The following is a 27,402-nucleotide window of genomic DNA, read 5'->3' on the forward strand; positions in this document are numbered from 1 at the left end:
ACTTTCATTTCCTTAGTCTTCACAGTGGCCGGTAAAGCAGGTGTTGCTATCATCTCCATTTTACAGATGGGAAAATTAAGCTTTAATGAGAAGGTGTCTGGCCCAGGGCCAAGCACCTCGCAGAAGCTGCTGAGGAGTGAGCCTGGGCCTGGGAGAAGCATTCTAGACACTGGGGCTCCCTAAACACTTAGGCATAGCTTTGAATTTTCTTACATTGGTTTCGCTTCTTTCAGAGTATCTGCTGGCAACCAGGTGACGCACCAGGCCTCTCAGGCAAAGGACTTCACCCTTGTATTAAAGCAGTGCAGAATGTTGGCCGGACATGGTGGCTCACACCTGTAATCTCAGCACTTTGGGAGGCTGAGGCGGGCATATCACTTAAGGTCAGGAGTTTGAGACCAGCCTGGCCAATATGAAACCCCATCTCCACTAAAAATACAAAAATTAGCTGCGCGTGGTGGCAGGTGTATATAGTGCATATAGTCCAGCTACTTGGGAGGCTAAGGCAGGAGAATTGCTTGAACCCGGGTGGTGGGGGTTGCAGTGAGCTGAGATTGTGCCATTGCACTCTAGCCTGGGTGACAGAGCGAGACTCTGTTTCGGGTAAAAAAGAAAAAAAAAAAAGGCAGTGCAGAATATCACCCAGCACGGAGCAGTGGGGGGTTGGACATTGTCAGGGGGAACATAAAGGAAGAGACGCAGCCCCGCCAGGGCTGTGGAGCAGTGCGGCAGGCGGGCTAGAACCCAGCCGCCCCTGTGTCAGCTGCATGAGACAGGCCAGCACCACTGTCTCAGAATCTCTCTCCTGGTTTGTGAAATGGGGATGGCGATATTACCTGCCTTAGGACCCTCTGGAAGGTTCCACTTTAGTCCTTGTAGAGAGTCGTAAAAGCATGTTCTCAGCAGGGGGTGCTGGGGGCTGGAGATGCTGCTGTCGCAGTAAGGCAGGGTGCACTCCTGGGCAAGCTGTCACCTGCACCTGGCAGAGGCTAGCAGCAGCTGGAGGAGGTGGTCATGATGCCAGGGGGCTGTGGATGCAGGAGCACTGGTGTTGATGGGGCTGGAGTGTCCTTCCCCTTGGTGACTGTTGTGTAATTTTGCCCGGAGAGCGAGGAACAGGGCGGGCACCTCCTAAGTCATGCACAGACCTTCTATTGTCACTCCGCTTGGGGTGTTCTTTGCTCCCAGGAGTATGCGTGAGAAGCTGATTAATGCTCAGTAGCATCTTTCAGGGGGAGCACTTAGCAGGCTCGGCAGCAGTTAGCGGGTCTCTGAGTGGCTTCTCTGTACGTTTTGTTCTGTGATCTCCAGAACACACTGCACCCTCAGGCGTCCTTCTGGGTTGTGGCCTCCCACTCCTGCCCTGTCTGCGGGAGCAGGACACAGCGTGCAACAGGTTTAGATGCTCACTCCTCTAGATGCGTTTGAGACAAGACAGGCCTATTTTTGGTCCTGGAGACAGAATGCGCAGACACATGGAGACAGACAGTGTCCCGGCAGAAGCCGTGGTTTGGACTGCAAGGTGGAAACTGTACAGGGCCAGCTGGGGGCCCAGCCTGTCTCACTGGGGCTTCGTTCTCCTGCGGGCTTGTGCCTGAACCTGCATGGACAGAAATTTTCACTTCCACAGAAATGGTCTTTGGTAAATTTCAGGCATGTGGAAGGGGGAAGAATCAGCTTCCAATGCCGGCCTTCATAATGACACCACCAGTAGCAGCATCTGAGAGGGTCCTCCCTGCTGCTGGGCAGGCGCAGTGCTGATTGCCTGCAGTGCCAGGCAGGGAGCATCATCCCCGCTCTGCAGATGAGGAGACTGGGCAGAGAGAGGGTAAGCAGTGCCCTGGGTCTCACAGTTAATGAACGGCCAGGCTGTGGGCCCCAGGGTTCTCGCTCCCAACCACTGAGCCTTGTCGCCTGAGGCCACACATCTGGCTCACGCCTTGTGGATAGGGCTGGGAGGCTGATGATCACTCTAGCTAAAGTCCAGTTTCCAGTGAATGTCTGTGTTAATGAGGTGGTGACCGTCCAGGTTCACTGGGCTGAGTCCTTCGCCCACTGGCGGCTGCAACCCTGAAGCTCTGTGCTTGATGTGGTGCGGGTGTGGGAAACACGCTCCTTCACGGATCTTATGACATCCCTGAGACCCTCACTGAGGAGTGAACGCACCTGATGTGGGTCACTCCCGGTGCAGGGCTGAGCCACCATGAGGACTGCAGGTTTCTCTTGTCACAGTTACCATTGCTGTCCTGAAAAGTGGTGGCAAAGTTTGCCTTCTGCCTCAGGGTTAACCCATGGCTGCTGGGATGGAAGGTAGCATCTGAAATTAACTACAAGCGAGGCTGTGCCTGCAGAACGGGACCAGTTGCTCCTGCTGGGTCCAACGCCATTGCCCATCTCTTGGGGTGCTTATCCCCCAATTACAGAGATTTCAAATTTATGTAGCATGCACGTGCTAGATGCTGGGGTGCAGAGATGAAAAGACGTGCTCACAGGTGATAAATAAATCATTGAGTATGGTAAAAGATGTACAGAAATAGACATGTGGACCAGCTCCAGGGGGGAGGGGGAGGATGTCCCAGGCAGAGCAGCCAGCGAGAGCTCCAAGGCCGGATGCGCACTGGCAGCACCTTCCCAGGGCCACCCTGGGGGCTGAGAAGGTTCAGGGCTGGTGGGGGTGGCAGGTGGAGGGAGGGGCCGAGGGCCAGGTGGTGGCAGCTCCTGTGCTGCCTGCTATGGGCTCCCAATCCACACACAGCCCCTGTCATCCCAGGCCCAGCTCAGATGTCACCTCCCCAAGGGACCTTCCTGACTGTCCCCCAGTGGCACAGCCTCGCCATTAGCCTGTGTCACATCGTCCACTGCTGTGTTCTTAGCCATTCCCACAGCTGCTGAAAGTGCCTCTTACTCATCTGTTCTGTTCTGTGCCCACTGGCATGGCGGAGTCCTGCCCTGCTATTCTGTGAGGACCCTGCCCACTGAGCCAGTCCCTGGCTAAGCTGGTGGGAAATGGTAGATAAGGAAGCCTGGCTTTCCCAAGATGCAGCCAGGGCTCCCTGAGGCGTCAGGAGCAAGGGCACGTCTGGGAAACGCCCCAGCTATAGTATATCATCAGCTTCCTGGCTCTGTCCACAAGGTGTGAGCCAGATGCTTGGCCTCAGGCAGCAGGGCTCAGTGGTTGGGACAGAGGCCCCTGGGGCCCACAGCCTGGCTGTTCATAAATTGTGAGACCAGGGGGCATTGCTTAGCCTCTCTCTGCCAGGTCTCATCTGCAAAGCAGTGATGATGGTCCCTGCCCAGCATTGCAGGCAGTCGGGTTTGGGAGAGCAAGCCCAGAGGTAGTCGGGCAGAGGCGGGTTTCCCAAGTGCTGCAGGCCCAAGATCCAGCACCATCCTGGGGCAACAGGGCTGCAGAGAAGATGGCAGAGCTGGTGAGGATGGATGGTAGGCCTGAGGGCGAGGGATGAGGGGCTGCCAGCCTGGAGTGGGAGGGTCTGCAATGGGGAGAGAATCCAGGAAGAAGGAAGGCAAACACAGGGGAAAGGTTATATGTCTAAAAAGTTGGCTGTGTCCCTGGGCCATCAGGTTCCTGGGGTTTTTGGCAGTGGTTACATCTGCTTGTGCAGATGAGCTTGCCCAGGGAGCGCATGGGATGGAAGGAGAGTGCTCGGTCCATTCTGAGCTCGCTGGTCTCAGCGGAGGTTGGGGCCATTTGGAGCCCGTTGTGGTGTTTTCTAGGATCCTGCAGTTCCTGTTATCCTTGGTCCATTTCCTTCTATAGTATCTTCCCTCCAGCTTCACACACTTGTACAGAAGGAAAGGGAGTGGCGAGTCGTTTGTCACTGACCACCAGGAACCAGAACAGGCTTCTGTGTGTTCCAGTGAAATAAGCCCTGTTCATCTCTCAAGAATGGAGCAGTGTTAAGCTTTTTTTTAAGCACACCCTGAAGAAGATGGGGGCTTGAAATCCATTTTTCTTGTTTTGAGGACTGTGGGACCTCAGCTATTGGACCTGGGCACATCAAGGACAAAGATTTCTGTTTGGATAGAACAGGAAGCGAGGGGAACAGTGAGATCCCCTCATGTTGCTGAGAAGGGGGCTGGGGGCTGAGTTCTCTGAGTTCAGGGGTGAGGTCTCATAAGCCAGACCTGGGGACTGTCCCTGTGGATCCAAGCTGGACTGGGAAGTCCAGGGAACTCTCGACTTGCAGAGGGCTCCTTGTTAATGAACAGCTTTCAAGGAGCAAAGCCCAGACTTCTCCCGGTGAGATGCACACATGGGGAGGGCCTCATCGGGGGATTTGGCCTCCCGTATTCAAAAGCACATTTGTCTGCTCCATCTCTGAAATTGCCAGCGGTACAATTTCCAAAGGGGTCACCAGAAAGAAGGTAAATGCAGAGACTAACAAAGAATGCATCATGCCCAGGATCGTTCTTGAACAAAATGCCAACAGCTGGGCATCTTCAGCCAAAAGAAATGCAGTTGCGGCAGGAGAGACTCAATGCACTGGGGTTCCTGTTTTGTAGTGAACCCCAAGGTTGCAAAACAGGCGATGAGGCTTGTGATCATTTACCTTTTGGGATCATAGGTCCTCGAACTGGACGACAGCTTTAAGCATGTCAGCTGTGCAAACTTCTGTGGTTCCAGAAATTTCTCCTTGCATAGAGCAGCGGTCCTAGTCTAGAGCAGCAGTCTCCAACCATTTTTGTACCAGGGACCAGTTTCATGGAAGACAGTTTTTCCATGGACTGGGGAGGAGGATGGTTTGGGATGATTCAAGCACATCACATTTATTGTGTAGTTTCTCTCTATTACTAGATTGTAATATATCATGAAATTATTATACAACTCACCTTAATACAGAATCAGTGGGAGCCCTGAACTTGTTTTCCTGTGACTAGACAGTCCCATCTGGGGGAGATGGGAGACAGTGACATATCATCAGGCATTAGATTCTTATAAGGAGCGTGCAGCCTAGACCCCTCTAGTGCACAGTTCACAATCTTCTGAGAATCTGATGTTGCTGCTGATCTGAGAGGAGGTGGGGTGAAGGCGGCTGTGCTTGCTCACCACTGCTCACCTCCTGCTGCGTGGCCAGGTTCCTAACTGGCTTGGTTCCCCCAGATGGGTCCTGGGGTTGGGACCCCTGTTCGAGAGCGGTCTGCATGTGCTGGGGACTCTGGGTCCATCACAGCATTTCCTTCCCTCCCGTGTGAATGGCTTCACAGCCTCCACTCTGCATGTGAGGAATGGAGGCTCAGAACTGTTAGTAGCCAGTGAGTAGCTGAGTGAGGACATGAACCTGAGCCTCTCCAGCTCAAAGTCCTTTTCCTTAGCCTATTTCACAACTCCCTGAAACTCATCCATGATCCCTGACCATCCTCTGGTTCAAGTTACGCTCCACCTAGGGAGTTCACATTCCTTTAAGGAGGGAAGAAACTTCTTCAAGGCTTTATCCTCAGCGGCTGGTGGAAAATAGGCTCTCAGCTAATTACTGGTGAATGGATGGCTGGTAAGATGGATCGACGGGTGATTGTGTGATTGGATACATAGGTGGTTCAGTGGTTAGATGGACGGCCACCTGGGTGCAGGGATGATTGAACGACGGGTGATTGTGTGACTGGATACGTGGGTGGCTGTGTGGTTAGATGGATGGCCACCTGGGTGCAGGAATGACTGAATGGATGGATGGATGGCGCTGGGGTACCTGCATTATGAGATGCATCAGTCGGTGGGTGGAGAGACAGCTGCATGAATGGGTAGGTGGGTGAGCACGTGGTTGGATGTTGTGTAGTTAGATGGGTGAGGAGGTGGGTAGAGACACTGTTGAACTACATTCTTCTGAACGGCTTGACATACCCTAATACCTGTCCCTCCATCCACTCAACTGTCTCAGCAGCCACAGTGGGTTGGATGCAATTCCCTAAGAGCCAGTTCAACCAAGTAAGTGTTTATTGAATGAATGTCTTTCTTTACATAATAGGCTCTTTGGATACATTTAAGCAATGATTCCATTTACCACATTGATTATAACCAACACATTCAGAAGTGTATTTGCGAGTCGTGTGAGCCTCAGGTCCTCTGTGGCCATTGCTAATTTTGGAGACTGGTTCTGTGCTGTGTCCAGGCCATGGTCAGCATGTGCTTCCGGCGACACCATGGCTGTCTGGCTGCCGACCAGCCGGGCTGTTTCTGAGCAGCAGATGCTTAGGCCGTCAGGTGGGGAGGCTCCAGAAGCTCCCACTTCACCCTCATTGGAAGGAAGCCTCTGATGGACAACAGGCCTCTCCTAAAGCTTTCTGAGCACTTGTCAGGAGGAAGAAGCGAGGAAGCTTTACCGGGATAAGTAAGACTAATGTTAACCCGTGACTCACCACAGGAGGCAGGCGGGGGTGGTGTCTTCACAGCTCATTCAACCCCAAATGCTCCATAATGACCTGGGTCAGGCAGGACTGCGGCATTCTGGGGAGTGTGCCCTCCTGCTGAAGAGGGCAACTGCCGCTCAGGTCCTCTGGGGCATCACCCCTGGCCCTATGCCAGGCCAGTGTGGCCAGAATTTCCAAGAGAAACTGAAGATTTGATTTTTTGATGAAATAGCCTTCATGTAAATGTTGAGAGCCTCTTCATATTTTTTAAAGCAATGTGTGGACACAGAGAATATATTTGTAGACCATATTTGGCCCAGGACCACCCCCTGGCCACCTTTGATATGAAGTCACTTAGGCACTTGTTTTGGGAGAAGCACACGCTTGTTTGTACTGAGTTAGGTTAAGGGGATTTTCAACTGTTGGGTTAGGCAGGGAAGATAAACGGGTCATTCTGTAAACTGACTGGCGGTGGCAGTAGTCTCAGAGCTACCATTGGCAGTACCCCAGGGAGCCCCAGCGAACCTATCTCCTTCCTCTCACATGTGAGGGGGCTGCCCTTGTGTGCGACCCTCTTGGCTCCACTCTTGCTCTGAGGAGGCAGTGAGAGCCCGGGACAGAACGCCTCAGTTCCCAGCCAGCACGCGCTTTTCCAGCATGCGAGCATGGGAAAGTCACCTCCTGACATGTGCCTTACTTTCCTCCTCTGTAAAATGGGTGTGATTACAACAGAGCCCGTCTTGTAGGGCCATGGGAAGGATGCAGTGAGGCAGTGCATGTAGAATGCCTGGAGTTGTGCCTGGCAGAGAGGAAGCTCTTGGGGAAGAAAAGGAAGAAATCTGAGCTCGTGAGGACAGGGAATTTGTCTTTGTCAGCTTTAACAGCTTTGTTGAAATCTCATTCACACACCACACACTTCACACACTTTAAATGTTCAATTCAGGGCTTCCAGCTTATTCATAGAGTTGTATTTCCATCAACACAATCAATTTTAAGATACTTTCCTTACTCCAAAGAGACGCCTCTCCCCCGTCAGCTGTATCTGCGATCCCCAGGATGATGCCTGAGTGCTGTGGGTACTTGATTTTGCAGTTGCTGCTGCAGGGACACGGGAAGGCGTCTCCTAAAAGTGACCACGTATAGGGACACGGGAAGGCGTCTCCTAAACGTGACCACGTACAGGGACACGGGAAGGCGTCTACTAAACGTGACCACATACAGGGACACGGGAAGGCGTCTACTAAACGTGACCACGTACAGGGACATGGGAAGGCGTCTCCTAAACATGACCACGTATAGGCGCCGCCATTCCCTTCATCGGCTTTATCTTCATCAGACCCTTCTCTTTGTCTCCAGCATCTTTTCATTGTCACCATTTTCTCTTCTTCGCCATTGTCGCCGTCACTGCTTGTTTATCATCTTTGCCGCCATTATTTTCATCTGTTTCTTCCTCATTATCTTCCATCATCTTTAGCGACAACTTTGTTAAATTTTTATTATCCTCATCCTCTCCATCCTTTCCATGATCCCCAGTTTGTCCCATCCTGGCTCCCTACTCCTAGGGAGTAGGGACACTTGGGGAACTTGGGGTCTCAGTCCCTTTGGCTTCTGGGGGCTTGGCCTGTGAGGGGAAGGAAGCCCACGTCTAGAGCAGCTTCCGAGCCTCTGCTGAGCCTGACCGTGCCTGGAGAGAAGAGGACTCTTGAGAATGGTGGGGGCCGGGCGCAGTGGCTCAAGCCTGCAACCCCAGAACTTTGGGAAGCTGAGCCAGGAGAATTGCTTGAGCCCAGGATCACATGCTGTGTTGCCCAGGTCACCAGACCTGGGTGCCCACAGGCAGGTAAGAGGGAGGTGCCTGTGTCATCAGGTGCCCACAGGACTGAGTCTCTTATCTTCCGGCTATTTTCCAGATCAGCCTGGGCCACACAGCAACACTCCATCTCTACAAAAAACAAGAAATTAAAACATAGCTGGGCATGGTGGTGCACACCTGTGATCTCAGCTACTTGGGAGGCTCAGGAGGGAGGATGGCTTGAGCCTAGGAGTTAGAGGCTGTAATGAGCTATGATGGTGCCATCGCACTCCAGCCCAGGCAACAGAATGAGACCCTGTGGTTAAAAAAAAAAAAAAAAAAGGCAAGAAAAGAAATGGTGGGAAGGTGAGTCTGAGCCAGGACCCTACGGTCCCTCCAGCCCAGCTCAGGCGGCCACCCCCGTGCTGGCCTGGCTGGGACGGTGCTGTCCTGGTACTGAGCACCCATCACTGAGGCATGTGGGACTCTGCAATCTACAGCCTGTTTTGGATTCTGATATCCCAAGAACAGAGGTTGTTGGCATTTAGCAATTTATATGATTTTCTTCCTTCTTCGATGCTGCAGATTTATCTGACTGACTTTTCCAGCTCTCCAGGGGGACCGTTGCTGGAGCTTCCAGGCTCTTTGTTCAGAAATCTCAGGGCAAGCAGGGATCAGGGCTGCTCTACACAGATGCACCCTCCTGCACGTTTGGTGTGGCACCATGTCCTGCTTCACCGCTGTGGTGAGGGGCCTGCCCACAAACACTGCAGAGCCTCCAAGGTCAAGAGGAGCACCAAGACTTCTGAGGGACGTTCAAGGACTCATTGCACAAATGCCAAGGAGCTCATTAGCAGTGCTGTGAGCAGGCTCTGTGGGGTGTTGTGGGGAGAGCTCAACCTCAGCCCTGGAGGGGGGGCCTGGTGTTCCTGCAAAGGCCAGGGCAGGCAAGGCCAGCATGGACCCAGCAAAGTGGTCGCTATAATGTATGGATCTGTGCATTCTGCTTTTAGACGGAGGTAGCTAAGCAACAGAACACACAGCTTCCAAACTGGGACAAGTTTAAACTGGCAAATCTCAGCCCCAGAGGATATAAATATGAGGCTTCGTCATCCTGGGTGGAAGTCGCCATGTACAGGGAGGGAGAGCCTGTCTGTGTGTGGTGTGCAGGGTACGTGGAGTGGGGCCTGAGTCCCATCCTGTGCCGGGGAGAGGCTCAAGCCCCGCCTGTTTAGTGTCAATACAAAGTGATCCTGTCCCTTCTGAGGCCTCCAGCAGGGGTCAACTGCTGTTTGTTTTTCTTGGTTGCTTGGGAATCTGTAGAGGATGGTACAGCATGTTTTGTAAGAAAATGCAATACAACATCAACCCCCATTCAGTATCATTAAAACCCAATTCCCAAGCCAGGGAGCAGGTGGCTTGGTGGGCTTGAGGCTGCCTGGCTGAGAGTCATGGGCTGAGTGAGCACAGGGAAGTCACTTGATGTGTCCAAGCCTTGAAATGGGTGAGTGAGGCCTGCCTGCTCAGATGCTGGTGGGCACTGAACACCGCACAGCCCTGCTTCACCGGGGACTGGGGCTTAGCGTGTGCGAATATCAGAGTAGGAATAGCATGGCCGTAGCTCAGCGACGTAGATTAAACCCGTGCTGTGTGTGAGGGGTGGTGCTTTGCCAGCATTCATTTCAGCATAAGGTGTAAATGCTATTATTGGATGTTCTTAGCAGCTAAGGAAACAGAGGCCCAGAGAGATTAGGTAAGATGCTCAAAGTCACACAGCTGGTAAGCTAGTGGATTTGAAATTTGACCCAGGCAGGCTGACTCCAGACCCCACGCTTAGAGCCACCCCGCTCCCTGGAATAGCTGCACAGGAAGTCAAGACTGGCATGGTTGTTCCAAAATCACCAAGGGCCCAGGCTCCTCTTACCTTCCTGCTATTTACCCTTATGCTGGTGTTGATCCTTCATGGCCCAAGGTGGCTGCAAGGGCACCAGACATCACACTCAAGTCCCAAAGGAGGAGCATGCATCTCAGCTGGCTCAGCTCTTCCAGAGGGCTCTGTCCAGAAGCTCCTCCACACACGTCTACCTACAGTTCCTTGTTGGACCCTCCTCATGTGGCCGTGCTCAACTGGAAAAGAGACTTCCCTAAATAGAACTAGCGTTCAGGCATAAGAAGGGGAGAAAGGAGAGGAGCAAGAAACGCATTCTGTTAGGTAGCAGTGATTGATTTCTGGAGCAGCCTGGCCTGAGAAGTGCCTGTGGAGCCCTGTGGGCCTGGAGGGCGCCGCCAGGAGTTTAAAATGCCCCATCCTGACCTTCCCCTGCTGGGCCAGGGAGGTGAGCAGCTGGCAGGAAGTTGAGGAGGACGAGGAGGAGGGAAAGAAGAGCCTGAGGGGTCCTGAGAGTGATGTGGACAAACATGGCTACCCCTCGGCAACAATCCCATCCCCTGCCCAGGGATCCCGCCCCCTCGGCAGCCATCCCACCCTCCTCCCTGACATTTTAGTTCAGCAGCAGATGTTTCCTGAACAGCCACTCTCTGCACTGGGCCTAGGACTGGGGGAAGGAACAAAGGATGCAGGGGCTGCCTTCCGAAGCTTCCAGTCCACCCGTGAGCATGGGGGAGGGGAGGTCAAGTGAACACGTGTGTGGTACATGTGGAACACGTGGCTATGGCTGGACGTGGGAAGGGCTGCGGCCCAGAGTGACTGTGTTCCACGCAACTGGCTCCCAGTGTCCCCTCCCGGGCTGATGGGTGCTGGTGCACCTCAGTGCAATTGCTGATGAAGGTCTGTGTCCCGTGGAAATGGTGTGGTCTGCAGGGGAGGTGCGCCTGTCTTTTCTTAAATCAAGGACACTTTCAGGTGGATTTGGCTTCTCTCTGACTAGGGTGTTTGTCAGCCTGATGGGCACCTGCCCTGTGCCTCAGGTCCCGTGCTGAGCAAGGCCCTGCCTGCAGCTCCCAGCCTCGCTAAGAGAGAGGGGTGAAGCTATGGGGCGTGTCCAGTGGAAGAGCTGCCGGGGCGGGTGAGCTCTGGAGAGGGGTGGGGTGTTCAGGCCAGGCACCCTGGGAGGCCGCAGGGAGGAATGCATGGGAGTGACCCTGGAAGCCCAGAGATGGAGACAGGAAGGGGAAGCGGAAGGGCTGCAGGGGTCCTGCCCGAGCAAAAGATCAGAGGCAGGCATTGCTCGGCATCCGAGGAGGGAAGAGGAGGGATCTGGAGGGCAGGCGGGCCATGGCGCCCGGCAGGTCTCCGTTGGTGCCTGCGGAATGGACTCCCAAGGATCTTAGCCCTGGGAGCGGGCAGTGGGGAGCATTACGCATTCTTGCCATTTTTAAAATTTGAAGAAGGGACTTATATAGATGGTCAAAGATAAAACGGTACTTCTCACTCCCACCTCATCCATCTGTCCGGAGTGAGCCACTCCAGGGGGCCGTTCGTCATCATTCAGAACTGGGTCTTTAGAGGAGTCCTAACGCCCAGAACGGTCACCTGCAGGCACTGCCTCCCGTGCACTGTGCCCAGCTCGGGGCTGAGCCCGCCACCTGCGGTAGATCCTTCACTTGGCATCAGTCTCTGGAGGGAGGTGGAGCAGAGACCTGTCCTCTGTGCCCAGCCCCGGGTGACTTCTCAAAAAGCCGTTTGAAAGGAGAGATCATAAGCATGACTTGTTCATGCTTTAAACACCGTTTTAACCTAAGTCACACAGTTGTGGCCAGCACTTTGAGGTGGAACCCAAGGACGTTTCTCTGAGGAAGGATCTACCAACTCCAGTTCTTTTGCTCTAAACAAGCACTGGCTGCATCTCCTACAAGTTTCACTGTCAGTTTCTTTGGAGAGGAGTGGGTATTTAAAGGCACTTGGAAGCAATCTTAGGGTAGAATCCTTCCAGAGTTTTAAAGCCCTGCCTCCCCACATCTCACATTTCTCTCTCCCACGCAAACTGCACAGCGGTATTTTTAGCAACTTGCCTCTACTGACTCCAAAGCTTGCTTTTCATAGAAGTTACATTTTCATTTTACAGCCATATGAGATCATTTAATCAATGTGCATTTAAAGCTTAATGAAATTGCCTAATTACAGAAATAAGTACACCTGATGCAAATAGGTTTGGGAACAAAAGCACCCATTTCCTGACCCATGCACAGCTCAGCTGGTGTGGCCAGGCAGGTCTGGAATCCTTGGGGAGGCTGTGAGGTCAGGCCAGGACTCCCGGCATGGCTGGGGCCACAGTCCACAGGAAGGATTTCTGCTTCCAGAAGCCTCAGCCTGTCTCAAAGGCCTTTCCACTGATCAGACCAGGCCCACCAGGTCAGCCAGGACAATCTCCTTGACTTAAAGCCAGCTGATGATGGGCCTTGATCACATCTATCAGACACCGTCACAGCAGCACCTAGATGAGTGTTTGGTTGAGTGACTGGGGACTGTGACCCCACCTTCCGCACCCTGCAGGTTGGCACATCAAATTGACCCTCACAGATTCAAGGTTGGCAAGAGGTTTGTGAGCAGATCTAAGATTGCACAGCTGGAGAAGCCAGTATTCAAGCAAAGGGCAGGTTCAAAGCTTAGACTCTTAACCACGAGGTGGTTTTGCAGTTCCCACACTCACGCTTATTCCCTTTGATCTTCCCCGGAGCCTGGCCGGGAAAGCCTTCCCCATAAGGACTGATGGAACAGCACCTGGTTTCTGTCTGTAAAGGCATTGAATTCCACCACGGGGTTGAACACACGTCCTTTTTCTAGGCCCTAATGGGCATTAAGGCTCTGCCCTGGGCTTGGCTATAATGAACATCCTCATGCGTGTGTCTGTAAGAGGTCCGTGTGGAAGGCTGTCCACACATCATCAGAAATCTTGGAAGTGGAATTGGTGGGTTAGAGAATATGTGCTTCTGTAATTTTTGACCTGAGTGCTGATCACCAGGAGATGCCCCTGCTTGACAGCCCCATCAGTGGTTGGGGAGGGGCTCTGTCTACACTCCTGTCAACACTGTGGAGCTCCCAGCTTGCTGCCCTCTGCTGATCTGCAGGTGGCACCGTGACATACCGTTTGGCATGACCACACACTCCACGTGGTTGTTACTTCCCTGGAGGTCTCTGAGTGACGATGAGCTTTGGAGTCCCACCAAACCACAGCCCACTTCCACCAATAAGGCTGAGATGTGTCGCACAAGTCCCCCGGCAGCGGAGACCCCTGCATTGCCCGTGACTTCTCTGCTCATTTTGCTGTGCCAGCTTGAGAGGCTGTGCGAGGGCTGGGGATTCAGCAGTGACCGGGTAGGGACAAAGTCTCTGCCCTTGCAGGGATCCTGAGTCCCTAAATGGCCGGCACGGCACCTTGTCCTGGGTTAGCACGCATATTGCCTTTGGCACTCTGGTGGCAGCTGCGCAAGCGTGGGACTGTGGTGTCTTTTGCAGGCTTGGAGGGTGGCTTGCCCAAGGCTGCCTTGTTGCTGTCAAAACCAGGCTTTGGGCTCAAGTCTCTCAGTGTAAACCTGGCCTTGCCTTGATGTCCCATTCCTGTATTCATTCATTCATTCATTCATTCACTCATTCAGTCATTCACTCACTCACTCACTCACTTGTTCATTGGGTACTTACCGTGCACCAGGCTTGGTTCTAGGCCCTGAGTACACAGCATTGGGTACTACTGATGCAGTTCTTACCATTAAGATGCTAAAAACATATAAATAATTCTGGCCATGAAGGCCACAAAATACCCAAATGTACTGGGGGGTAATCTGTGCAGGAAGGAGCCAGTTACTTCGGCGGGAAGAGTCAGAGTTGGCTTTCTATAAGAAGAGGTTAAGCTGAACTGTGGGGAAATCTGGGTAACAGCCTTCTCAACAGAGGGAAGGGCCCAGGCAGAGGCGCTGGGTGGGAATCGGCTTGGAACGTGCTGTGGTCTGAATGTTTGTGCCCCCCAAAATTCATGTGTCACCCCCAGTACGATGGTGCCTGCAGATGGGGCCTCTGGCAGGTGATTAGGTGATGAGGGTGCAGTGCTCATGAGCGGGATTAGCGCCCTCAGGAGGGAGTCCTGAGCCTCGTGGCTCCTTCCACGCTGTGAGGATGCTGAGAAAAGATGCCATCTCTGGGAAAGCGGGTCCTCCCCAGATGCCGAATCTGCCAGCACCTCAGCCTTGGACTTCCCAGACTCCAGAACCGGGAGAAATGTTGTTTTGTAGTTTATAGGCCACTGAGTTTAGGGGATTGTGCCGTAGCAGCCAGCTGGGCAAGGGCAGCTCAGAAGGTCAGCACCATTGAAGGAGAACAAGGTATGGGGAGGAGGGGGAGCAGTGAGGGGCAGGGGAGGGGAGCGGGTGGGAGCTCTGCTCTTCAGCAGGTTGTCTCCTTTTGGGAAGTCCCTGCCATGGCCTGGGGCCTCTGGGCCCTGCTGGATGAACACAGATCTTCACTGAGTGTCCCTGGCCCAGGCCAACGTGGGGCCAGTGTCTTGGCTCTTCCCAGCTGACTCAACCTGGGCTTGGCTCACCCTTGGCTGAGACCCGAGGAGGCCAGGCAGGGTGGTGGGGCCCGGTGGGGCATGGGGCACATTCCCTCCAGGGCACTACCCTGCCCCAGCCTTACAACTGGCATTATACCACACACACCATCCTCACCCTGCCTCTCACACCTGCTCTCCCGTCCAGGCCCTGCCTCTCACATGCGCTCTGCACACACCGTCCAGGCCCTGCCTCTCACACCCAGCCTCCCTCACGCACCGTCCTGGCCCTGCCTCTCACGCCCAGCCTCCCGCACGCACCGTCCTGGCCCTGCCTCTCACGCCCAGCCTCCCGCACGCACCGTCCTNGCCTCTCACGCCCAGCCTCCCGCACGCACCGTCCTGGCCCTGCCTCTCACGCCCAGCCTCCCGCACGCACCGTCCTGGCCCTGCCTCTCACGCCCGCTGTCTCTCTGCTTCCCTCTCTCACTCACGTCCTTCCCTGCAGGCTGCCTCTCTCCCTCCTCTTTGCACATGTTCTTGGCCTTTCTTCCTCACTCCACTTTCCTCCTTTCAAAATAGCATGGTCAGGACTGGGTGTCACTGTGAATGACGTATTCTGCATTACCTTGGCTGTGAGAACAGAAAGTTCCTCTCTACAGGTAAAAGTGAGCTTGTTCCTGAAAGTCTAGGAAGGGCCTGTTTTCTCTCTGAAAGACTCGAATCCCTCCCTCTCCTCGCTCCCCTCCCTTCTCTCCTCCCCTGCCCTCCTACCCTCTCCCTCCTTTCTCCCTCCCAGAGGTCTCAGGCACCAGGTGATTCCTCAACACCTCTGAGAGTCCCCAAATGGAAGGTGACTTGGGTGTCCCTTGGTGTCCATGTTGCTGTATCTGGCACCTGGAAGAGGAGGTGGAAGGGTCATGTCCATGGTGGAGTGGGGAGTGCCTCTCAGGGCAACCGGGAACCATCCAGAGAGGCTGGTGTGGGTGATCAGCTGGCCGCGACGGGCGGGAACGGAGGTGATCTTGGTACCCAGCCTGAGTCACTGGAACATGCAGCTCTAGGCGGCTGATTGGAGGTGAGACCCCTCCCCGCCACCAATGGGGCTGTTCCTGGTGCAGAGGGGGATGGAGTCATCTGTAGCCCAGGGATGCTTACCTGTCCCTGGGCGGGGTAGTCTAGACTCCCTTTGCGGCTTAGGGTGGGTCACAGAACCAGGCTGGCAAAACAGAAATAGCAACGGTGATGGAGACAACACAGTGTGCAGTTTTTGGAGCTCAAGGCACAGTGTCTGGGCCAGCCCCGTCACGTGGCTTTCTCCTCTCAGTCTCGCTGGGTAAGCACACTGGGTGAGGCCATGCAGGTGCAGAGAGGGGCAGGCTGTACCCGGGAGATGGTCGAGAGGCACTGGAGGGTCTGGGAGGCTGACTCCAGGCACCTGGGTTCTTTTCTGCACTGCCCTGGGAGGGAGCCCAGGCTCCAGGGGACATGCTCCTCCTGCAGGGTGGGGTTGGGAGGACAGAGTAGGCAGGAGCCTTTGGCCTGAAGACTTGTCCCTGTGGGCATAGGAGGCAATGGACACCTTCCCAGATATCAGAAGCCCCCACTGCACCGAGCCTGGTGGGCCTTCGTGGTGGAGGTGAAGTTGTCCTGAGGGCATAGGAGGCAGCCCAGCGGTTCTCTGTGGTCTTTTGGAAACTAAGGGCAGCTTTGTGGACTGTGACAGCAGCTGGGGCTCCTGATGTTTTCAGGATGGTCCCGGGAGGCAGGTGCTCTGCAGCCGTGGGGCACTTCCTTAGCAATAAGACTGGCCCCCCCGTTCCACTTGACTTCCGAATGTCGCTGGAATACTCACGGGAGTCCAAAGCCTGTTTATGATGACCTGAGCCTCAGCCTGAGTGTGTTTTGGACACGCACAGGAGGTATTTTGGTGGAGTATCACAGGTGGATTTCCTGGAGTGCAGATGCCAGAAACCTCTTCCACTGATGGAGGAGTGAACTCTGCTTTGACCACGAAGCATTCCTCCATCAGTGTCTCTCAGGGCGTGGAGTGACCAGTGTGGCAGCTGTGGGTCTGTCTGTATTTGTGGCTGGCACTGTGATGGTGATTTTTCTGTAGGGGCAGCATTGGCAGTGTGCCCGTGTTACCTAGTCCAGCCATGCCTGGCACTTACTGACCTATTGGAATATGTATTATCTGATTAAAAGTTAATTTTCTTTTCCTTCCTTTATGTTACAGATAGGATATTACCTTGTTTTTTAGTTTTGCATGTGAGGGATTTAGAGGAAAAGGGACATGACAGAACAATTGTCATCAGGGGGGCACGGACTACAGAGGGGCTGCAACTCCTGAGTGAGGAGAAGGATGTCTTTGCCAGACAGGGACACTGAACAGCTGCCTGTCTGTAAACACAGCTTGGCATGGCACCATTACGGTGCAGAGTTTGGGAGGGGTGGGGAGTAGGAAGAGCTGCTGGAGGGGTCGCTGTGGACTGAAAGGCTTTGCTGAGGGCCTTGGAGGCTGTCCTGAGGATGGTGGTAGTGGGGCTTAGGCTGCTGTGGGCAGGGAGGTGGGCAGTGTGGAAGTGTCCATCACCCAGGGCCAAGGCTGGTGGCCTGGATCAGGGAATGGCCTTGGGGGTGGAGAGATGGATGGATGGACGGATGCAAGCAGAACCCAACAGACTTGGAGCTCCCTAGGGTGCTGGAAGTGGGGAGTAAGAGGAGTCGGGTCTCCCAGGGTCTGAGGATGTCCCTGGGTGGTGGCTGGAGCCAGCCTCTGAACCCAGGATGCTGGGCACTGAGCAGGTGTGCGGAGGTAGGGCACAGGGTGTGAAGAGGTCAGCCTTGGGTGTGTGGGTCTCAAAGGGCTGGGGGTCGCATCTTCCCTGGTGTTCTGGAAGCCAGGACTGCTGGGTGCTGGGGTGAGGCTTGCCCCAGGCATGGGGACCAGCAGCCAGCACCTCCCGCTGGGACCTCAGTGGGCAGATCATCCCTGCATGCAGGGTGATGGTGACGATGGGGACTTGCTGTTTCCTCGTGTGGACGCACCCCATCCCCTCTACCTGGATGCCTGTCCCTGGTCTTTCCCTGGGCTCTTTCTTTCATCATCCAGGTCTCATTTTATGGCCTGGGGAGACCTCTTCTCCTCCTGAACTTCTCTGCAGACACACCCACGTTGCCCTGATGCTCTGAGACACAGAATCAATGTGCCTGTCATCCACACACCATGCCAGTGAGTGCCTGGGGGCAAGTACAGGAGAAATCTGCCCCATTCACCATCAGGTGTCTGACGATTCATCATGTGAATAGTATGTGGAGAGGCTGCCTCGTTGGGGAATCCCATCTCCAGGCGGGGGCTGCCAGCTTTTCTCAGTGACTCAAGGCGGCTGTGGGGCAGGATTGGCATTCCCAGAAAGGAGCCTCCCAAAATAGCCCTGGCGTCCCTTGTGGGTGGAGAGTTGTCTGTTCTCTCTAGGAAGGCATTCTGCCTTGTATGGAAGGAATTGCTTTTCAATTTCTGCTCCACACTGAGGTGACTTTAGATGTTGATTCAAACCTCTTCTGTGACATCTGTGCTGGGGTGAGATCAAGATTTGGGGGGATGTGCACTTAGTGGGGCAGTCTGGCTGGCTGGGGCTTCGTCAGGAAGCCGAAGCTTGGTGAGCTTGGAACTATGCTCCTTCTGACCCCTTGTCCTTCCACTTCCTGAAATTACCTGCAGCCCCTGCTGCAGTGCTCATCATGCAGGAAGGCGTCAGCTGGCAGTGTATGCAGAGGACGATTCAGAAACTGGTACAAGCTTGGCACTGAGACAGCATCTGATGGGGGAAAAGGGGTGTCTGATGGAAGAGGCTATGTCAGACAGAGCAGCATGTGTGTGAGTGTCTGATGGAGGAGGATGTGAGTGTCTGATGTAGGAGAGTATGTCTGATGGAAGAGGGTATGAGTGTCTGATGGAAGAGGGTGAGTGATGGACACTGAGTAGGTGATGAAAGAGGGTGTGAGTGATGGAGAGGGTGTGTGTCTGATGGAGAGGGTCTGAGTGATGGAGAGCGTGTCAGTGTCTGATGGAGGAACGTGTGAGTATCTGATGGAGGTGTGAATGAGCAGATGATGGAAGAGGGTGTGAGTGAGTGTCTGATGGAGGAGGCTGTGAGTGTCTGAAGGAGGAGTGTTTCCTGGGGATCCTGGCCTGCAAGGAGGCTGTGGGCAGGATAGAGCTTGCGGCTCTGCTGGCTGAAGCTGGAAGAGACCTGGGCTGAGCACGCCAGGCGAATAGCATCAGAGCTGTAGTAGTAGTCATAATGCCACCTATTTGTGTGCCAACCCCCTCCTGTATTTAGTGTTCTCAACTCTCCCAGCATCCCTGTGGGTTTGGTGGGTAGGTATTCACCTGGGGAATCAGAGGCTCAAGTATGGGAGGGTGTGACCCCATCAACCAGCTGGCAGGGGGCGGAGCTGGAACTGGATTCCTAGCTCTGTGCCAGTGCTGGGGCCCCAGTGCTCACCAGGAGCCTCCAGAGACCTGGAAATGTGTGGGGCACAGCGGCACCCTGCCTCCCGAAGCCGCTCCAGATGTGCGGAGTGTCCAGGCTGCCAGTGGTCTCATCAGCTCCTCCTCCAGGCCCCTTCCTCCCCATCATTTCTCCCCTGCTCTCTGACTGTCTCCTCTGCGGTACTTGCAGCACAGGGCCAGGTGCATCGTGGGGGACTGCTACAGATCTGTCTGTAGCAGTGAGAGGCACCCGGAACTGGGAAGTACCTGTGGGGTCCCCTCTTGGCTGGTGCCCCCCGGCCCCCACGATGACTCCCATCCACACTTGAAAATACAGACATCCTTTTCCAGGGTGTGTCACACTCAATACCTTTAACTCCTGTCTGCATTCCAGGACCTGCCCCGCCTCTTCCTGGTTCCCCAGTCCTTCCAGCCTCCCTGCCATTTCCACCTCTTGTGTGTGCTCAGGCAGGGACCAGGTGAAGAGACGGGCAGATGCTGCTCTCTGTCCCTGGGGTTTCTTTTCTTAGTGTCGCTCCCACACCCATGTGATGCTTTAATTAACTGCCACACTCAGGCTTGCTCAGTGGGGAGAGTCAGAAATAGACTGTGGCTTCCCCAGCTTCTGGCGGCACCAGCACGTCACCTGCAGCCCCATTTCTGAATCAGAAGTTGTGAGCAGCTGCAGAGGGTGGGGAGGGTTGGGGAATCCCACAGGGGTTGTGGACTCCCACCTACCCTGCCCCACCCCTCCCTAAGGCCTTTTGCAGCTCCCAAAGCCCAGCAATGCTCTGGCGGTGTCTCCAGCAGCTCCTCGGAGAGCACCTTGCTCCTGAGGCTCAAAGCCCAGGAAACCCTGGTGGCATCAGCATCCCCACCCCAGCCAGGCCCCAGCAGGCTGTGTGGTGAGGGAGAGGAGCCGGCACCTTTTCCTTTGCTCCTAGATGCAAGCGGCTCCTCTTGCCCGTGCTGCTGGCTCTGGGGTTCTGTGTGGGGAAGGAGATACCTGGGGTCTGCTCTCGCAGAGCTTCATGACTCATTCAGCCTGACTGCCCTTTTCCTGGCCCTGGTTCTGCCCAGAAAGTATCCTGGGTCACCCTGGCCTGAGTGACCACTGGGTGTCAAGCAGGGGCCAGCAGGCTGCGGGGCGGGGTGGCGGCCTGTGATGCATGCCTCTGCCTGGACCTCACTCTCTGTGCTGGGAGAATGTTTCCTTGGCCTCGTCCCAGCTGTGTCCTTGCTGGCTGGTGCCTGCCAGCTGGTGGTGTGGGTGTTCCTCCCTGCCTCAGCCCTCCCAGCATCTGGAACTGGCTGTGGGTTCCGATTCCAGCCGTAGTAGCTGCTGATCACAATCCTCTCTGAGCCTCGAGGGTCTCGTCTGTAACATGGGCATAGTAATTGCCTGCCCTTGGCATCGGGCTTATCGCCATTCTTCCTTTTGAAAGTCCCAACTCTGCATGAAGAGTTAGTTAAGCTTCAGGTAGCAGGTGGACAAAGGATAGCTTTTATATGCACTTAGGGTAATAAGTATTAATTTGGAGTTTGGGGTGTTTTTGCTCTACAGTCAACTTCTTCCCCAAGTCTTAAACATTTCAGGGGCCCGTCAGCCACTCACAGGCCTGTGGCACTTTGTCCTTGGCATCTGGTGCGGGTCTGAGCAGGTCTGTGTCTCTTGGTCGTGGGTTCCACTCTGTCCTTGTTAGATAGAAATCTGAAAGAGTCCAGAGAGTGTTTCCAAATGCAGACCTAATCCTGTACACCCGTACCCCATCTCACCCAGGTCTGCTCTGAATCCTTCAGTACCACTCTAGGGTTTCAGGAGGGAATCCAGACTCCTCCCTCTCCAGGAATGCCAGGCTGCGTGGGTCCTGCCCCTGCTCAGCCTCGGTGCACACGTACCTTCGTGCAATGTAAACGAGCCCACCTCAGGACCTTTGCACATACCCTCTGTTCTGCCTCCAGTGCTCCTATCTCCCCTCCTCACCTAGCGATCCCACTCATCCTCTAAGTCCCAACTGAAGTGTCACTTTCTGGAAGCCATTAGTGTCCAGGTTCGAGTCTAGTCCGCACTGTGGCCTGGCCTTGTTGAGTTGGTGGCACCGCCCTAATACCCTGCTCAGCACCATCATCTGGCAATCAGGGGTCTTCTTGCTCACCTCAATACCCTCGGCTAGTGAGAACTAGAGGGAGGGTCTTGGGGCCTACAGTGCTGACTGGAGCTCTGCCTCTGCCCCTCCAGCTGTGGGGGCCAGGCACTCTTCGGGTAGAGAGGCGGGTTGGTGACAAGCCAGTGGGGTCCTGGCCTGGGTATAGTTTTGCTCTGTTTACAACCCTGTACCTACGGGGCTGTGTCCACCCAGAGGACTGCATATTCTAGAGCACCCTGGCAGCCAGCTGTGCCTTACTGCTTGGTGACATTCGGTGAGAAGCTTGGCAGCTAGATTAAGTCCTGCAGTGAGCAGTTGGGCCACCAGACTGCCTCTGCGCCTTGCTCAGTGGCATAGCTTTTGCTGGTTTGATGTCCACACTTTCCTAAGGTGTATCAATTGGATGAAATGCCTTTCTGGGAACATGGTCCATGATAAGCTGGCAAGTCGCAGGTTGGGTTGAGAAACTACTACATCCCAAGCTGCATTGTCACAAACATTTTTGTGCATTATCTCATTTAATTCTCATAACTCTAAGAGGGTCTGATACTAATTCTCATTTTAGATGAGAAGACAAGTTTCCAACAAAGAAAGGAAAAAGCCTTGTTCGGGGCCATGCCAGTGGACACCAGCCTCCAGGGAGATTTGGGGTACTTCTTAGATTTGAGGAAGTGCACAGCCTCACTCCTCAGGTGTCCCTATGGGTGTTCCTTGCTGGGCAGCTGGCTTAAGAATTTTCTTGAGCCACACGTAAAATACAAATGACTGGGACCAGCATCGCGGACAGTAAAAGAGTTTACCGAGATAGCTGTAGGTAAAGAAAGGCAGATGAAAGTATTAAGATCCATTGCAAGGGTGTAACCAGCAGCACAGCAGAGAAGGGGCTGGAGGGAAGTTATCTAGGGTTGTGCTGGAGAAGCTTGTGCAGACGAGGGTGCTGATAAGGTCGTGCTGCTGGGGCTTCTAGTGGAACAAGGTATTTGGAAACAGGATGTCATGCCAGTAGTACGTTGTCTGTGATTAGCCAGCTCTCAGAACAATTTTTCTCCCCAACCTAGGACCCCTTCCTCATTGTTGCTTACTTATTAGGACTCCACATCTTTTACTTCCCAGGATCTCATTCCTACACATAGCCTCTCCCTGTTAGCCAGAGGAGCTGTGTAAAGAAAGTACCTTTTCATGGGTAAAGACTCATGGCCCAGCCACTCCTGCTGAGCTTAAGGGATTTTTCGTTTCTTTTGCTCCAAAAGTGTCCCCTTCCCCTCCACCCCATCTCCTTCCTGCTTCAGAGCCCTTCTGTGGCCAGCATTGGGGCCAAGGGTCTGGCTTGTTTGTGCTTCTCCTATGGCGGCCTGCTCCACCATTATTCAGACACAGAGAGGCTGTCGGGTTCTCTTGCCATTGCTTTATGGAGACTCAGATACATTGAGAAGTGAGCTAATGCTGGGTGCCCAGCTCTAAGGGGAGACTCCAGACAACTCCAATTTCCTGATGATTTTTTTTCATTTACCTAATTCCTTCTCCAAGACCTTTGCAGACACTGCTGTACCAAGTGGATTCTGTATAACCGTCAGAAGTTTCCTCTTCCATGAAGCCTGACTTGATTACCCCCATCCCCGCTCTGTCGATTTTTAAGCCCAATGTGTGAATAGTTAAGAGATGCTGTGGAGAGAGCTGTGGTCTTCCCACACTAGCTCCGTCTCTTCATTTGGGTACATCTCAGTGGAAATGTATCTCTGCCATTCTGAACGTATCTGCCCCTGCACAACCACTCACCCACCGTATCCCCCATTTCATTTCCTCTATGGCATTGACCACTCTCTGAGATGGTTTTGTTCATTTGTTTATTATTTGTCTGCCTTTCCCACTAGACCAGGGGTGTCCAATTTTCCAGCTTCCCTGGGCCACACGGGAAGAGGAATAGTCTCGAGCCACACATAAAATACACTAACGATAGCTGATGAGCTAAAAATAATTGCAAAAAAAAATCTCATGTTTTAAGAAAGTTTTTGAATTTGTGTTGGGCCTCCTTCAAAGCTGTTCTGAGCTGTGTGCAGATTGCGGGTCGCAGGTTAGACAAGTGTGCTCTAGACTATGAGCTTCCCAAGGGCAGGGAAGGCGTCCCGTATTCAGCACTGTGTTCTGGGGGCTTGGAACGGTGCCTGGCACATCACAAGTATTTGGTCATTTCCTGAGGGCTTGAGTCAATGGCCTTTGGGGTGTTTTGACCAGACTGCAGGTGCAACATTTAGGAGCTAGGCTTTGCACGCATTGTTTGGGACAGACTGGGGAGGACCTTGCCACTGGATTCCAGCCAGGAATCCTCAGGGGGCAGGTTCAAGTCTCGCCGAACATCAAGTTTTATGGAAGCAACCACCCACAGAGCCAGAAGACAAAACCCCCAGGGGAGCGGAACCACAAAGGGTTGTATTCTAGTGTGGAGGGAGGAGCAGCTGAGCCCGCAACGCCCTAGGCTTTCTGCTGGGACAAGGCTTATAAATAGGAGATAAATAATTTCTAAATGGAGGCAACATCCTCACTGGGGCAAAATATAGCTCTAAATTCTGGGCATTCAAATACTAGGCTCTGTTGACTCCCTGCTGTGGTTAGAGGATCTGGAAGTGGGGAGGTTTCTGGCTTTGGCCCAAGGACAACATTAGTGTAGTCACAAGAATAATCAGAGCTTGGCATTAATTTTGGCTAATGATGCCTCCTTCTCCTGACAAACCCTTTATGTTTTTTGGTGGTGATTGTTGTTGGCTGCATCCTCCAACTCCCTCAATGAGAGACCATTTGAAAAAGAGATAATTTGTCTGCACATCGCACAGTTCCTCTGGGCTGATGGGAGGGGAGCTTGTGTGGGTGGGCTCAGCTCTGTTAGCTGTGCTGGCTGGAAGAGATTCCCAGTCTTTATTCAGTGCCTGAGCTGAGCTGCATGCTTGCTGACAAGAGGCAGGAGGCCCCTTAGACATCTTTAGACACTCCCCCTGTGCTGGGCTGGGCACAGGCGGCTCTGCTCAGCAGTTCAGCAGGCAGAAAGCCGGAAGGAGAGATCAGTGTTTCCACGGCTGGTGTCTCCTGTGCTGACGACGGAGGCAGTGATAGGAGGCATGGATCTCCCAGCACCTCTGGACCCAGAAGCCTGAAAACAGGTGGTGCTAGCTACCCATTCCTAAGCCAATGGGCAGGAAAAGGAATTTCCTGAACAGATCTCTTTGCTGCTTAAATACACTGCTCCAGTGAACAGTCCAGACCAGGCGAGGTTTGGGCGACAGATGGGAAAAATGAAGACCTGCACATGTGGAGTTGGAGCAAGGGCTACCCTAGTGTTATCTCTGTGACAGGGCAGCTTTCACTCTCACCTGGAAGTCTGACTTGATTTTGCCAGCAAGAGGCAACAACCAAAGGTTCACCTTCTCTCCTCCCAATTTTGGGAGGCAATCTATAGGGGTGTGCCAGCCACCTCTCATCCTTGCAGACCCTAGGTGGAATTTGCAGGGAGCCACTATGGTGCAAAATGTAATTCTAGTGTTTTTCCGCAGACGGCTGAGCCAAAGACCTGCTGTGGAAGAGCTGGAGAGAAGAAATATCTTGAAACGTGAGTAGCTGGTGATTCCTCTAGAGGTTTTTCCTCACGTGTGCTGAGGCTGTTGCGCAAATCCTGAGTTCCCATAACCCAGCCCTTCTCTGCAAGCAGAATGCTCCATGCTCCCAGTAAACCTGAGCCACTGAGGAATTCTGAAAGCAAGCCCCAAAGGAAAGCTGATATATCTAGAAACATTCTCTTTTAAAATTAAAAAAAAAAAAAAAAGCTCTTCTCCTCTTAGCATAAAGATGTTCTTATTTTCAGAGTTAGTCAGTCCCATATGTCTAAATGCATTAGGTTTCAAACAGGGCTTTCCTGGCAGTTTTGGGTGGGGGTTCTTCATGGCTACAGAAATCACAGGTAAAGCATGAACTGAATCATAAATCCCACTAGAGAAGGACACGCCCCTTGCCTGTTACACTTGGGAGGAATAAAGCAGTCACCTCAGGGAAACAGTGAAGCCATGGGAAGCTTTCCTGTGGCTCAGGACTTTGTGGTTCCAGGACCCTCTGTCACTCCCAGCCTTGCACCCCCCTTTGCATTTCCTATTAGGTAGACAATTACAGCATATGTGAGCATCAGTGTTCATGAGTAACCTCCCTGCTCTAGGACACTATATTCCATCAAATATTCCATAAAGTCAGTGATTTAGGGGTGGCCAAACCTCTTGAAAAAGTGTTTCTCAGATAGTTCTTTATCTATCTGGTCTTTTTGTTTTTAAAACATTTTCGACAGAAAGTATCTTCTAATGGCTTGGATTTTTAAAGGACTTTTAAAAAATCTTTATGGGAGGAATACTACAGACTTTCTCCAAGTTTCTTATTTGTGAACATCTTTTTGTGAAGTTATAATGGTACCAAGCTGACTTTGTCAGAAAACACGGCAGAGCCCCTTGTTGGTCTGGGTACTGAACTTGAATCGATTCCTCTTTTCTTTCTTTGCCTCAATGCCTTCATTAACTGCCTAAAACGATCCCCTCCTTTATAGATTGTTGAAAATAACTCTCAGATAAAGACCTTATTTTACTTTTTAAACTTAAGATATGGTGACTACTGTTCTATGTTAATTATACCATCTCTGAGGATTTAAAGAAAAGCTTTTCATTGATAACATGCTTAATTAAGTAGGCAGACAGAAAAGTCAAGCGGTTTCAGTTGCCAAATATTTGAATTTTTAAAAGTTAAGTCACTTCTTTATCAAGCTTATAAGTTATAGATGTAGTAAAAGTAGCAGTCTAGACGAACCGGGCAAGTTCAAGACACAGGAAGCTCCACATTCCGAGTAGCCCGCTGTCAGCAACAGGAAGAGAGTATGACAGCCCAGACTTTTAACCCAGGAACCATGTCTTCTTTCAGTAGCGGCCTCTTCCTTCCTATTGTGGGCAGCCAGCTCTTCCCGCCAGAAAGTGCTTCTAATTGTGTTATTCTTTGGAAATAAATATCAGAGCCTTAGAAATAAAACTATCTTTGGTGAATAGAGTCCTAGTAAGTATATAACTGAAACTGACTCACTTACCTTCAGTGCCCACAAGGGAAAATGGGTTTTCTCTGTAGTGGCCATGGCAATCCTGCCATAAACACTGTGCCTTCATCAGTGAATGTAGGTTTGTCCTTAGCTCGGAAGCCCTCTCAAGTGTCCTGAGTGGGAGGACTTGAGAATTTTACTGCTAGGTTTGTGGTGGGTATTTGGTTTTTCTTTTGTTCTGCTGAGAATGGGGTAACTATATATAGCCCAGTATGGAACATCATACTCATAGGCTCTTAATACATAGGACTTCAAGAATTCATAATATATTGCATTTTCTTCTTGTAATCCTTAGAATATGACTTTTGTATTTGCTTCAAGTGGTACACTCATGACTAATTGCAATAATGTCTGAGAAATACTCAGAACTCTGCTCATGTAACAGTATAACACGGAAATAAAATCAGAAGAGCAGTGACCCCTTTATATGATGATGGTAACTCTTTATATGGCCCAATCTGTGCCAGGCACTGTATTCAGTACTTGGTATATATTTACTCACTTAATCATTGCAACATATTTGTGAGGTTTGCATTTTCTAACAAATGAGTATTGGAAAAAGGATAGCACTAGAGTTCAACCCCAGGTCTGCCTAACTCCACTGCCCATCTTCTTTACTGCGTCAGAAGCTGTAACACATTTCTGGATATTTATGGAAGACTCATGTATAACTGTCCAAGCTGCTAGAGCTATTTCCAGAAAATATGGGTATAGCGGTCCTGATTATGGGTCCCTTGCTTTGTATAACACACAGGATTTTCTGGGTCTGGAAATAAGAGATCCAGAAACATATAACTATATAACTAACATATAACTATATAACTAACTCCTATAGGGAGCTCAGAGGGAGAGGTCTGTGGGCTTAGGCTAACAGGAAGGACTTCTTGGAGGAGGTGTCCAACAGAGCACCTGGCACAAAGAAGCACTCTGACAGGAACTTTCAAAGATCAATTCTTCAAAGACCTTGCTGGTGACCTTGGTAGTAATGATGGCATTTTTCAGGATTTTTTTTTTTTTTTTTAAAAAACAACGATCTGACTTTATTTCAA

General features: G+C 52.5%; 1 protein-coding gene across 5 annotated transcripts in view; it reads left to right on the forward strand.

The window, feature by feature from the left end:
• Positions 1 to 27,402, forward strand: part of PHACTR3 (phosphatase and actin regulator 3) — a 258,465-nt gene that overhangs the window by 222,433 nt on the left and 8,630 nt on the right. For all 5 annotated transcript variants that reach the window (XM_037729564.1, XM_037729565.1, XM_017503447.2 and 2 more), the window contains exon 9: positions 24,786 to 24,841. In XM_037729564.1, coding sequence (XP_037585492.1) covers positions 24,786 to 24,841 — 56 coding nt within the window. The remainder of the gene's footprint in view (positions 1 to 24,785; positions 24,842 to 27,402) is intronic.

The sequence above is a fragment of the Cebus imitator genome, unplaced genomic scaffold (assembly GCF_001604975.1).
Source record: "Cebus imitator isolate Cc_AM_T3 unplaced genomic scaffold, Cebus_imitator-1.0 Scaffold311, whole genome shotgun sequence".
Classification (NCBI taxonomy): domain Eukaryota; kingdom Metazoa; phylum Chordata; class Mammalia; order Primates; family Cebidae; genus Cebus; species Cebus imitator.